This window comes from Bos grunniens, chromosome 3, assembly GCF_055505025.1.
Source record: "Bos grunniens cultivar Pamir isolate PY7600 chromosome 3, Bosgru_T2T1.0, whole genome shotgun sequence".
In the NCBI taxonomy this organism is placed as follows: Eukaryota; Metazoa; Chordata; class Mammalia; order Artiodactyla; family Bovidae; genus Bos; species Bos grunniens.
Genome location: NC_141167.1, coordinates 14754618 through 14768136, shown reverse-complemented (window position 1 = coordinate 14768136; position 13519 = coordinate 14754618). Strand labels below are relative to the sequence as shown.

Sequence of the window (13519 nt, the reverse complement as noted above, 5' to 3'; positions counted from 1 at the left end):
ACTTCAGACATATTTTAAGCAAGACTCAGATATACATAAAATATTTTAAAAACAATGATACTATACATCCATGTTTACCATGAAACAATGGAATTTTATAACTGTAAACAAGTGTAACAAGCAATGTGACTGTTTCTTTCTAATGCAGTCAAGGTCCATTATTACTTAGAAATTTATAAAAGGAAACAAAGAGAACAGTACTTCTGCCACTCCAATGGTATTAAGGAAAAAAATGAAATAAATATTTGTCCCTAAGATCAGATTTCTCTCAATTGTCAGAGGATAAAATCAGCCACATTCCACTAGTCTGGATTTATTTCCATTCATTTTTCTTCCACATAAAGTTCCTTCAAACTCAGGGAGACAGGTGAATCAATGAAAGCTGAAGAATGCAAGAGAACAAAAACAAATGCAAAAGAAAATTATAAGTTTGGGTAAGACTAATTTTGGCCTATGTGAGACCACAGATCACACTAGGATTAGGAAACTGATTCTAGAAAGAATGGTCTGTGGCTGAACAAGTGAGTCACAAGGAGGAAAGGCGCCAGGGAACACAGAAAAAGGAAGGTTATAAAGGTAATTACCAGTGGGCTTCATTTTATACTACAATTTGATTACACCATATTTTGTTAGGCAACACTACCCAGCAGTTCAGCTAAAAATGACTGTTACTCCAATAACATGGTTCCTAGAGAAAGCAAGTGCTATGATTCTACTTTGCATTAAATGTGCTTTCACTGAAGAAAAATCAGAGCAGAGGGGAAAAAACAACAGCAACATGGCTGTGGGAGGGGCTGGAAAGGTGAAGGGAGCAGAAATGCCGAAGGTGTCCAGTCCACACCGAAGAGCCCCCATTTACCCAGCCATCAAGTCCTGTCTCATGCTGTGACCGATATGTAATTTTTCCTGTGTAGTCCAATACGGCAGCCAACAGTTACGTGTGGCTATTTAACTAGAAATTCAGTTCCTCCACCCCAATGGCCTCATTTCATGGGGTCAAGGGGTCAAAGGCCATGTGTGGCTAAGGGTCTAACGTACTGGGCAACAGAGAATACCTCCATCTTGGCAAGAAGCTCTACTGGTATCAGTGTAAATCATACAGAAAAGTAAAAACATAATTTAAGTAGCTTGACAATCTCTTCCATATAATAGAGCCAATTCTTTTCTTAAAATTTGGATTTACTTTGCTCGTGAACATTTCACATAACGTATTTGAGATTTCTTCAGTTCCCATGTCCACTCTATGGATTGACAGGGAATGGGTATTTGTCTTTTTTCCCCAGAAGTTTAAAAATATATGAAAATACCTCTATATACTAGTACTCTTTAAATATTTATAGTGAACACAAGTGAACAGAATGTTAAAGAAAATAAATCTGCAAACACTTGCTTTCTCTTAATTCCCAAATAAAGCTGTTGCGCAACACTTGAGCTTTTAGACACAATTCCTGCTCCTTAGTATTTCATGGCGCATAGACTGTGCCGTGTTACTCACTAACCAGTGCTGGCAGACGTTTCCCAGAGCAGAACACTAGTAAAAATTATTGCATGGCTGTAAGATGCAACAGGGACATAAAACAGAAAATTTCCCAAAGAACTTCTTAAAACACTTTTATCTACAGTAATACCACATTCTCCCAGCTTTCATCCTGACTGATCCTTTTTTGATATCCTTCACGCACTTCCTCTTTCTCTTCTAGATCTCCAAATGTTAGCCTTAGAGGGGCAGAGATAAGGGTAGGATGCCAGTCCTGAGCCCTTTTCTCAATCTACACTCCCCTAAAGGCAATTCTACCCATTCCTATGGCATTCCTTACCATAATAAATGCTTATTACTCTAAAAATTATATATATATTGTGAATTTCAAATCTAAATATCCAACTATTTTCCTTAATATTGCCATACACCATTCCAAAGTTGAATAGTACACCTGCTAATTTCCTCTCCCCCAATGCTACTCTTCCCTGAGCAATTCGCTACTGCCCCCACTGTACGGCGTGAGCCTAACTGACACCATCTTGGGCCCTTAAGAGTTTCTCCTGTCCTTCTGCTGACCCCACCCAGGACTGTAGCGTACAGTAAATCACTTCTCCGTTGTCAAGGGCTTTGTAGATAATAGACACTGTTTAATAATCATCAGGACCAGGTAGCCCCTATGCTCTGTTAGTCCCCAAACAATGAAAACCTTTGCTGATGTATACTCCTAGTGCCCATAGAGCAGAACCCATTCATAAATCTTGCCTTAGGAATACAAGTCCTTTTCCCAAGCACCGACCCCCACCCTCTAGGTTAACTGCAGAACTGTCCCAGTTGCCCCCACGATGGTGCAGAGCACAGCTGCAAATGCATCTGGGTTGTGGTCTCCCTAATGCTACCCTGAAAGTAAGTTGTTCGGTTGCTCAATTGTGTCTGACTCTTCTGTGACCCCATGCACACTGTAGCCCACCAGGCTACTCTGTCCATGGGATTTTCCAGGCAAGAAGACTGGAATGGGCAGTCATTTCTTTCTTGAGGGGATCTTCCCGACCCACATCTCCTGCTCTGGCAGGCGGATCCTTAACTGCTGAGACAGGAAGCCTGAGAGTAAGTTACTCTATAATAAATTGATCCATTGATTATATGGAGCTGCCTGCCTTCTTTTTTGGTCTCAAAATGCCTTCTCAGTTCAATGGGTACTTTTTGTTTCCTCCACCCTCCAACACCCATCCACTCAACGATGCAAATCAGAACCTAGAAGCCATCCTTGATAACTTCCCCTCACTACACCCCAACATGAAAGCCATTATCAGGTCTTACTGATTCTGCCCCTAAACTGTGTCTCAGATCCATCCAACTGTCTTCAAAGCCACCGACTCCCCACCCAAGCCACCCAGACAATTGTAGTAATTGGGCAGGCCTCTCTACTTTGTCCTTGATCCCCTACAATCCATCCTAAACATAGTAGCCAGTGTGATCTTTTAAAGTTGCAAACCATCCTGTGTTTTCTGAATTCCATGTCAATTATAATACAAACTATCAAAATATAAAACAAAAGAAATCTGAGATTTATAAACCCAAATAATGTTGAAAATGTTTTTTGTCAATGTGAACCAGCTTTCTCTATCTTTAAGCTGAATCATCCTTAAAAAATGTAAACAAAATAATTTCACTCCCCTACTTAAATCTTTCAATACTTGCCTATGGCTTTTAAGGTAGAGATCCTTGAGGCTTTCTTTCTCAGCCCCTGTATCATTTGGCCCCTTCCTACCTTTCCAGGTTCACTGCAAGACACTCTTCTGGAAACCCTGCTTACTGTGGTCTGGTCACTTGGCTCTCTTTCAGTTTTAACATGCCAAGCTCTTTCCAGTTTCCATTTCCTTTGTCCAGAATGCTCTTTGACTAAGTAACTTCTATTTATCCTTCAGGTTATAGTTTTAAAACTGTTTCCTTGACACAACTGAAATTAAATACCCCTATTGTTTCTTATCATAACTTTTATTTTTTATTCAAAGCATTTGCCACTATTTATAACCATATATTTGTATCATTTTTGCTTAATTTCTGCCTCCCCTGGGCTTCCCCAGTGGCTCAACGGCAGAGAATCTGCCTGCAATGGAGATGCTGGTTTGATCCCTGGGTCTGGAAGATTCCTTGGAGGAGGGCACAGCAACCCACTCTAGTATTCTTGCCTGGAGAATCCCATGGACAGAGGAGCCTGATGGGCTACAGTCCACAGGGTTGCAAAGAGTCAGACAGGACTGTAGCAACTTAACACGCATGCTGCCTCCCCTGCTACACTGTAAGTTCCACAAGGTCAGGGGCCATGGCAACTCTATTTACTGCAAAAGCTCTAGTACCCAGCACAGAGTACTGGGTACACAATCAGTAGTTATCCAGTAAATGAATGAATCCTTGTAGAGAAACACTGTTAGACAAAGCAAATAAATCCATAAAAGTTCTGTTGATTGGCTGAGGATTCAAGTGTTGAAATTGTGAGGCTCCCCAATTTTTGCTTAAAAACTTCCTTGGCAAATTCTTAATTTTATAGGACCACTATTTTATACAAATGGTTGTTTTCTTCATTGAACCAGTGACTGGAAATAAGTCTAAGGAAGTCTACACGTGAGAAGAAGGCTTAAAGAACCACAGATTGCTCTTAGTGGACATAGGATCCCACTATGGAAATAGCAAACAAGTTCTGGCTTTTCTTTCTTCTACCAAACCTTGTGATTGCGATTAGAACGGTTCTATTTTAACCATGTACACATGTGAACATTATACATACACACGAAGAGGATCTAAAGCAATTCATTCTAAATCACAGATTTTGCAGCTGGGTCATTATTTGTTTCTCCTGTCATTTATATCAGCCAGTATTTCATAAAATGACTACCTCCTGTAGCTGCCAGACTACCAGAGATCCCAGAGACTGACTTAAGAGTTTCTCTGAATATTTTTCCTCTATGCAGATTTGACTGGCTCTTTATAATGAAATCCCTGTATTTCATCGACTATTGCTGCAGGCTTTATAGTAGAAATAGTCTGTGTAATCAAGAATGCTGGTGACTTTGCATAGGATGCTGGGTTCTTGGTATCAATACCAAATTCAGTAAAACTGAGAAAAGTGGATCAAATCCATCAATCTGAAAGGTGATGCACTCTAATTTGATGGGATGCTCCATTACAAAATAATTGTGAAGTCCATGTGACACCACCACCACACAGCTAAGTGGAAAACCTGTGGCAAAGTAGACAGCTTCTAGCCTGCAATCGAAATGATCTTTCCTTGCTGGCAGCTGCATGTTTAATTGGTCCTAGCTGACTAAGGCTTCCCTGAAAGGTTCTGCGATGGAGGTGAACCCAACTTTCTCGCAGCATCTATGGATAGTCAGGAGATTAACATTCATCCACTCAGTCAACAGGAATACATACTACAGGGAAGGCACTGTTTGGGTCCTGGAGATGGTGCAAAATTAAAACCACGTTTGCACTCAGGTACCACTGACTGTATTTGATTAAACTTCTAACTCCTTCTCTCCTTCAGTTCAGTTCAGTCACTCAGTCGTGTCTGACTCCTTGCGATCCCATGAATAGCAGCACACCAGGCCTCCCTGTCCATCACCAACTCCCAGAGTTCACCCAAACTCATATGCATCGAGTTGGTGATGTCATCTGGCCATCTCATCCTCTGTTGTCCCCTTCTCCTGCCCCCAATCCCTCCCAGTATCAGGGTCTTTTCTCATGAGTCAATTCTTCGCATGAGGTGGCCAAAGTATTGGAGTTTCAGCCTCAGCATCAGTCCTTCCAATGAACACCCAGGGCTAGTCTCCTTTAGGATGGACTGGTTGGATCTCCTTGCAGTCCAAGGGACTTGCAAGAGTCTTCTCCAGCACCATAGTTTAAAAGCATCAGTTCTTCGGCGCTCAGCTTTCTTCACAGTCCAACTCTCACATCCATACATGACCACTGGAAAAACCATAGCCTTGACTAGACAGACTTCTGTTGGCAAAGTAACCTCTGCTTTTGAATATGCTGTCTAGGTTGGTCATAACTTTCCTTCCCTTCCCTCCTTATCAGCGACCAAACGACACCAGGACAGTAAAGTGCAGAGAGCTGCCACTCTTGAAATCCTTTGATTATGAAATGCTAAAGGATAGGAATCTCGGGAACAGGGTTCACAACACATTATGTTCTCTAACGTGAGGATTTCAAAATCTTGGAGCTATGAGACCCAGGAGGATATTAGCCCAATTTCCTAATTTCACAGATTAAGAAACAAGAGGTTCGAAAAGAAAAGTGAATTGTTTCCGAACACAAAGACTGACAAGATTACTAAAATACCTTCTTCATAATCATTACTGTGCCTTTTTCAGGCTTTAAAAATACACATTTGTATTTAAAAACTGTTATTCACACATCCATATATGGCTTTCACCCAACCTGCTTTGGTGAATTCAGTTAACCAACATTATCTCTTTGAAAGGGAAAGGGGAAGCATATTGACAGTGACTCAAATCTTCCGTTGTTTGGTGCTTTGAATGGATGATCTCATTTTATCCTCACAACCCTCACAGGGTTCTTCTGCCTTAACAAATGAGGCAATTGGCACCTCAGGAAATTTAACTGTCTCAGAGTGGTTAAAAAGTATTCCAGGTCTCAATCCAAAATGCATATACTCTAGCTTCTACCTGACTGCTAACATCACCAATGAATGAGCAGCCTCTTGATCTAGGAAAGAACATGCTTACTGTAAATTTCAAAAGAAGAATCACCCTTTCCCACTAATAATCTTTTCCAAAATTAAAGGCAAAACTGTTCACATTCCTGTTTTCCTTGAGCTTTGCTTATATCCCAATTAGAAAAAGTTTGAATTATAAAGTTTTTAAGCAGGTGAAAGACACATTTCCCCCATAAATTCAATAAAAAGACCAAAAACGGCCAGAAAAACTCAGGCATTCCTAAGAGAACCAAAGAATTATCTGTTCCCTTTCTAATCACCACCAAGTCACAGAACTTGCAAATCTCACTTTACTCTCCACATCCTGCCCTAACAAAATGAGCAACAATTACCTCATTTGAATTTAATCCATCAATTGCAGCCAGAGGCACTTTCCCAAGCAGCACTGTGCCAGTCACCTCTTTTACTCCAAACACTGGGGAATCAAGCTCCTCCTGGATCGGCATTCCAGCAAGGGAAGCCTCTTCTAGAATAGGAGTTCCTTCTGAGACAGGCACTGAATCAGCACGGGAAGTATCTCCCAGGAAGGGTGCACCAACAGGGAATACTTCCTCCACTGCTGGCACTGCAGCAGCTGCAGCAGGAGGCTCCTCTGGGGTGAACACTTTAACAGTTGGGGTATCAGACTCCTCTGGAGCAGACAGTACCGCAGCTGCAGCTGCAAGCTCCGCTGGGGTGGGCACTGCACCAGCTGGGGTGGCAGACTGCTCTGGGGTGGGCACTGCACCAGCTGGGGCTGCAGGCTCCTCTGGGGTGGACACTGAACCAGCTGGGGTGGCAGACTGCTCTGGGGTGGGCACCGCACCAGCTGGGGCTGCAGGCTCCTCTGGGGTGGACACTGAACCAGCTGGGGTGGCAGACTGCTCTGGGGTGGGCACCGCACCAGCTGGGGCTGCAGGCTCCTCTGGGGTGGACACTGAACCAGCTGGGGTGGCAGACTGCTCTGGGGTGGGCACCGCACCAGCTGGGGCTGCAGGCTCCTCTGGTGTGGGCACTGCACCAGCTAGGGCTGCAGGCTCCTCTGGGGTGGACACTGAACCAGCTGGGGTGGCAGACTGCTCTGAGGTGGGCACTGCACCAGCTGGGGCTGCAGGCTCCTCTGGGGTGGACACTGCACCGGCTGGGGTGGCAGACTGCTCTGGGGTGGGCATTGCACAAGCTGGGGCTGTAGGCTCCTCTGGGGTGGGGACTGCACCAGTTGAGGCAGCAGGCTCCTCTGGAGTGGACACTGCACAAGCTGGGGTGGCAGACTGCTCTGGTGTGGGCACTGCACCAGCTGGGGCTGCAGGCTCCTCAGGGGTGGGCACTGCACCAGCTGGGGCTGCAGGCTCCTCTGGGGTGGGCACTGCACCAGCTAGGACAGCAGGCTCCTCTGGGGTGGGCACTGCATCAGCTGGGGTGGCAGACTGATCTGGGGTGGGCACTGCACCAGCTGGGGCTGCAGGCTCCTCTGGGGTGGGCACTGCATCAGCTGGGGTGGCAGACTGATCTGGGGTGGGCACTGCACCAGCTGGGGCTGCAGGCTCCTCTGGGGTGGGCACTGCATCAGCTGGGGTGGCAGACTGCTCTGGGGTGGGCACTGCACCAGCTGGGACAGCAGGCTCCTCTGGGGTGGGCACTGCACCAGTTAGGGTGGCAGACTGCTCTGGGGTGGGCACTGCACCAGCTGGGGCTGCAGGCTCCTCTGGGGTAGGCACTGCACCAGCTGGAGCTGCAGGCTCCTCTGGGGTGGGCACTACATCAGCTGGGGTGACAGACTGCTCTGGGGTGGGCACTGCACCAGCTGGGGCTGCAGGCTCCTCTGGGGTGGGCACTGCACCAGTTAGGGTGGCAGACTGCTCTGGGGTGGGCACTGCACCAGCTGGGGCTGCAGGCTCCTCTGGGGTAAGCATTCTAACAGTTGGGGTATCAGGCTCCTCTGGGGTGGGCACTACACCAGCTGGGGCTGCAGGCTCCTCTCGGGTAAACATTCTAACAGTTGGGGTATCAGGCTCCTCTGGGGTGGACTCTGCTCCAGCTGGGACTGCAGGCTCCTCTGGGGTGGACACTGCACCAGTGGGGGTGACAGGCTCCTCCGGGGTATCATCCTCTGTGGTGGGCACTGCAGCAGCTGGAGCAGTCCCCTCAGGAGCAGGCACTGCAGCAGCTGGGGCAGCAGCCCTCTCTGTGGCTGATACTGCAGCAGCTTGGCCATCCTTTTCTAGGGTAAAAACTGAAGCAGCTGGGACATGTGCCTCTACGGTGGCCACGGAAACAACTGGGACATGCTCCTCTGGGAAGGGCACCATGACAGCGGCTATCGCAGTTCCCTCTGGGACAGGCACTGCAGCATGTAGGGCATCTTCCACAGTGGGCACTGCAGCAGCTGCGTCAGGCTTCTGTGGGATGGATGCCCAGTCCTCCAAAACTGCTTCCGTGTTCCTAGCCTTGGTAACTTGTTCCTCCAGAAAGGTATTTAGCAATGAATTGGAATCTCTCATTTCTGCTTCTCCTTCCTCCAATGAGGCCACATTCAGCTTGGGCTTGGTCCCATTCGCAGTCTCCACTCCATCTCTGCTGTGCCGCAGTCGTCCAACCGGCAGGTGCACACTCAGGAACTCTGGCTCCGGGGACTTCCTCTGGAGATTCTGGGAGACTCGCTCTGGGAGTTTGCCAGGAAGATGTGCTGAGGCTCGGTCCTCCAGCCTGGCTTCACAGCCCAGTGCCTGTGCTTCACCACCTTCGTCACAAGCTCCTTCCACGGACAACAATTCACAAGGGTCCACATCTCCCAAGGAAGTCAGACGGTTATTTCCTTCATTAATAGCTCCTTTCTCACCTTCCCGATGAATCTCATCTGTTGGTAAATGTGACTCGTCTGGCAACACCTCTCCTTCAGATCCTGAGGTAACATCTGTGAGTTTATGGCTAACAGCAGAACTGAGGGGGGCTCTCTCCACACACTCCTCAGCATTCCCCTCAACTTCATGACCGTCCACCTGGGACAAACTGCTGTGTTCTTTGGCCAGCTTGGCTTCAGAGTCTGGTACATTTTCTTCAGGAGAAGCCCTGTGATCAGAGTTGGACCATCCTCCCGGGGACTCCAGATCAGTCAGGAGTCTAAGGTTAAATTCCCCAGCAGTGTCGGGGCTAAAAGGCACTTTTTCACCCTCCTCCTCACTAACAGTGGAAGTGTCCCTCATGGAATCAGAGTAGGCAGTAAATTCCACAGTATTAGGCACCTGAGAAGAATCCAGGGCATTGAAAGAGTCACTGTCCAACCCAGGACCATAGTCCTCAGTCCTTACCTTTAAACGGCCTAGGTGCTCCTTTTCTAAGGCAGCCCCTGAAAAAGGACTGATTACAAGTGAATTTTCTGCATCCTGGGATGGGGCCAGCCCTTCAGAAGAGGCTTGATTCTCCAGCTCAACTAGCGGAGTCACTCCTTCTTCAGATAAACACTCCTTTTCAAGTTCAAGAAACATCTGCACTGAGTCTGTGTCAGAGAGCTGCTCTGAGTTGGCAGGACCAACAGTGCATTCTAAATCTGAAACAAGACCCTCCAGCCCCAGAGCAGTCCTGTTTCTCAGTTCTCCTACGGCGCTCTCACCTGTTAGAACACAGTTGTAATCCAAAGATGCGGCCTTGAGAACAGAAGCCAAACAGTTCTGAGCAGGCTGCGGGTCATGAGAGCAATGGATCTGACCAAGAGCTAGGTGCTCAAAAGCTCCCAAGACAGTGGTGGAGCAGCCGACTCCATCCTCCACCACTGCCGCAGTATCTGCTTGCTCTCCTTCTTCAAAGATATCTGCCAGGCTGTTCTCCTCATCTGCTGTTAGAAAAGTCCTTCCACTCTCTGAAAGTTTCTCTTCCTCCCACTCCTCCGCAGCCTCCATCATGATCCATCGCTCATCCTCCTCAAACTTTAGCTCAGACTCTGTTTTCTCCCTGAGGCTGGGGGTTATGAGAATATGCAACTCTGAATCCAACAGCTCTTCACTCAGGCAAGGGGAGAGAGGTGGCAATTCTACAGTGCAAGCTGTGTCCCCCAGGGGGTGCTGCTTCTCGCTGAAGCCTCCCTTAGCCAAACTTTTCATGGCTCTGGGCCAGGTTGCACTTGGGAATCTGTGTTCCTGCATTACATCTGTGTTACCACTTGCTGCTGCAGCTTCTGACTCTAGAGGCTGGAATTCATGAGAAGAGCTCTCACTGCGCTGTTGCAATCTGAAGTCTTGGCTGTTTCCACCTAAGTTTTTTACATCCTGCATTTCTGGAATACCTATGGATTTGGACACATGTTCCAGAGTTACTGACTCTGACTGAGGTTCCTTGTGGTCCACGTGACCAGAACTTTCTGTTAATGCAGAACTGGACTCCTTCTTCTCTTGCAAGGAAGGATTTGAAACACCGGCTTCGGAAACCTCACTGAGAGAAGCTTCCATCCTTTCGGCGAATTCTGGGAAATTGGGTGGCATGAAGGACTTCCAAGATCTCCTGTTAATGTTGTCCTTGCGTTCTGCATTTGGCCGCCTTCTGGGTGGCACAGGTGCTGACTTCTGCACATCACTGCTTAGCTTTAGTGCGTCAAATATTATTCTCTCGTCCAACTTTTTGCCTTCTGGTGCTCTGGATTCAAAAACATTAGCGGCTGCTCCTAAGGTACCGTTGCTGGATATAGTGCTTCCTTCTATCTTTTCCATGGTGCTTTTTGAAGTCTGATTAAGCTTTGACCCCTGGTCAATTTGTTCATTTATCCTCATTGTATCATATATAGATCGCTGTGGAACATAGCAATCCTCTATGTAGCCATCCTCTTCCTCCCCCTTTCCCAGGCAGGTGGGGTTCTGCCTTAAACAGTCCGGCCTGCTGAGTGGCTTACCCATACTTTTTCAATCAAGATGAACCATCAACCTTTTAAAAGTTTATCACAGGTTCCCCCAAAATGCATTCTGCGTAAGTTAAAAACCCTTTTACATGTTCATAATTGCGAACCCCCCAATCGGATCTTCCCTCCAGAAAGGCCTGGAAGTTGCACTTTGAAACTATTCTGGGAGAAGCTCTAAGATGAACAGTTTTTTCCTCACAGGTTAGCAGCCTCATAGTTGCAGACAAATAATTGGTTTAACGTAATCAACAAAATTATTCCTTCTATGGCTTTTCTTTAAAGAGCACCGCTCTAATTCAGTCAGTTAAAAAAAAAATCATCTGATATTGACAAGTCTTATTCAATATCTAGTTCCACTCACTTCTCACCCGAGCAGAGTTGGAAGCAGAGGATTTACATCGATTGCGTCTTTTAATAACAATGGCACAGCCCCTCTGGTCTTCAAGTATGGCCCAAGCTCCTAAGAATTCCTTTCATTTTATCCTCGGTTCCAGCCCTGGAGAGTCCAGCTGGTCTGAATTAGCCATTCGTCCTCCCTAGTTCGGGTGTTTGTATTTGAACTGGGCTGGTCGGCGGATATTCCTGCAACTTTAAACACAGGAAGTCCTTCATTCGCGGCCAGCTTGGGGCTTCCTGTCTCCAAAACATCATGGCATTGTTGTGGCTCCCAGAACAGCCCAGCGCCGCGGCCGCAAAACAAGGCGAGTGGAGCCCGGCGCCGGGCCTTTGAGGGGCCGGAGGGCTGCGACGGAGGCCGAGGGTCAGTCGGTAAGGCTCACTCCCTGCCGCCCGCTTCCCCGCGCCCCGAGGGCCACGGTCGCCTCACCGCAGGCTGGCAGGTGGCTCCCGGCCGCGCCGGCCTCCAGTCCCGCGCTCAGGAAGTTAGTTGGTGCCTCAGGCAGCTGAGTCCCGCGTGCTGTGGGCGCCGCCTCCCCCGCCGCCGCCGCCAGTCCCCGGTCCGCAGCCGCCACGCCGTGGGCTGCATGTCAAGCAGCCGCCTCTATTCTCCGCCGCCGGCCCCGCGGCCCCGCCGTCCTCCCCGCCCGCAGCTGTCACGGTCCCGGCATGCAAACTTCTGGCTGGGAACAAAAGGCTCCGCTCGGGCCGGGCGGGGGCGAGCCCGCCTCCCTCGCGCCGCGCGGCCCGCTCGCCCGCCGCTCGCTGGAAGTGCTCGGCTGGCGGGCGGCTCTCCTCCCCCTTCCCCGCGCCGCCGCGCCGCCCCGCCCGGGCAGCCCCCCTGGAAGCCCGGGAGCGCGACGCGGAGAGCTCGGGGAGGAGGGCGGGGCAGAGCCGGGGCGAGGAGCTGCCGAGCCGGAGGGAGGGGGCGACCGAGGGGATTGGAGGCCGAGGCACCGAGGGAGGGGCTTCTGCGCGGCTCTGGGCGAGGGAGCCCGGCGCCCGCCGCTCGGGGGGCGGGCCCACGCCCACCGCGCCCCCGGGGCCGGAGGGAGAGCCCCGCCCCCTGAGAGAGAGAAGGGTGGGGAGCGGCACCAGCGCCAGTCTCGGCCGCGCAGCGCAAATCCCCTGACAAAGGAAAGCCCCGCCCTCCCGCCGCTGGCCCGGCCCCTGTCGCCCCCGCCGCGTCCCAGCCCGCCGGGCTCCTAGCCCTAGGGCGAGCTAACCCAGAAGGGGCGCCCCCGCCGCCCCGCAGCCAGCTGGCTCTGGCAAGGGCCATTCTGGGCCCCATTTGCCGGCATCACTCCCCGCTCCGGCTCTGCCGCCAAAGGGGTGTCCCTAGTCCCTCCAATGTCACCTTTAGCGCGCCCCTGCCGGGCCCAAGAACACTCCAGCCTTAAACCTGGCACTTCAATACGGACCAAGTTATTGGATAAACTCCAGGCACCTTCCCTCTCCCGTTCCTCACGTCCGTCAGGTCTCGGTTCATTCCCTTGCCAGGATTTCTTTGCCCACAGATCTGAATGGTGTTGATAACTGAGGCGAAGGGAACTGACGGCGGGGGTGGCGGGGGAGATGCTGGCAGCAGCGCCCCAAGCCCCAGAACCTGGGCTCCTTCACCGCTGGGCACATCCAAGGAAACCTGAGCTCCTCGGGGCCAAATGAAAAGCAGGGGTCTGTATTTCAAGTCTCAAGATGGAAAATTCTAAAGAAAAATGGCCCACAATCCCGTCCACAGCTTTTTGGCTTTTATAAAAGCCATCTAGACGCCTGGTGACTGTTAAACAAAGAAAAGTACAAAGGGCAACCCAGAAACCCGTCCACCAGAGCAGCTGCATATCAGAAGGGGTGTAATATGCTGCTCCTTTGTGATGGTCATTTTCTGATTTTATGAAGAAAAAAAGTCTATTAGAATCTCTCAACTGACCATGTGGTCAATACAGATGGTAAAACTTATGGAAAAGTTATTTCTACCCTCTATACAAACTGTAAGTGAAGCCAATAGCTGGTGTATGGAGATCTGGCAGTGAAACTCTGAGCT

At 49.3% G+C, this 13519-nt stretch overlaps 1 protein-coding gene across 35 annotated transcripts in view; it reads right to left on the bottom strand.

The window, feature by feature from the left end:
• Positions 1 to 13519, bottom strand: part of MACF1 (microtubule actin crosslinking factor 1) — a 340643-nt gene that overhangs the window by 56654 nt on the left and 270470 nt on the right. For 3 of the 35 annotated variants that reach the window (XM_086380385.1, XM_086380394.1, XM_086380399.1), the window contains exon 1: positions 6551 to 12299. The exons of the other annotated variants lie outside the window; for them this stretch is intronic. In XM_086380385.1, the coding sequence (XP_086236511.1) occupies positions 6551 to 11080 (4530 nt within the window). In that variant the 5' untranslated portion in view covers positions 11081 to 12299. Of the gene's footprint in view, positions 1 to 6550; positions 12300 to 13519 lie in introns of those variants that run through there. 35 annotated transcript variants of the gene reach the window in all.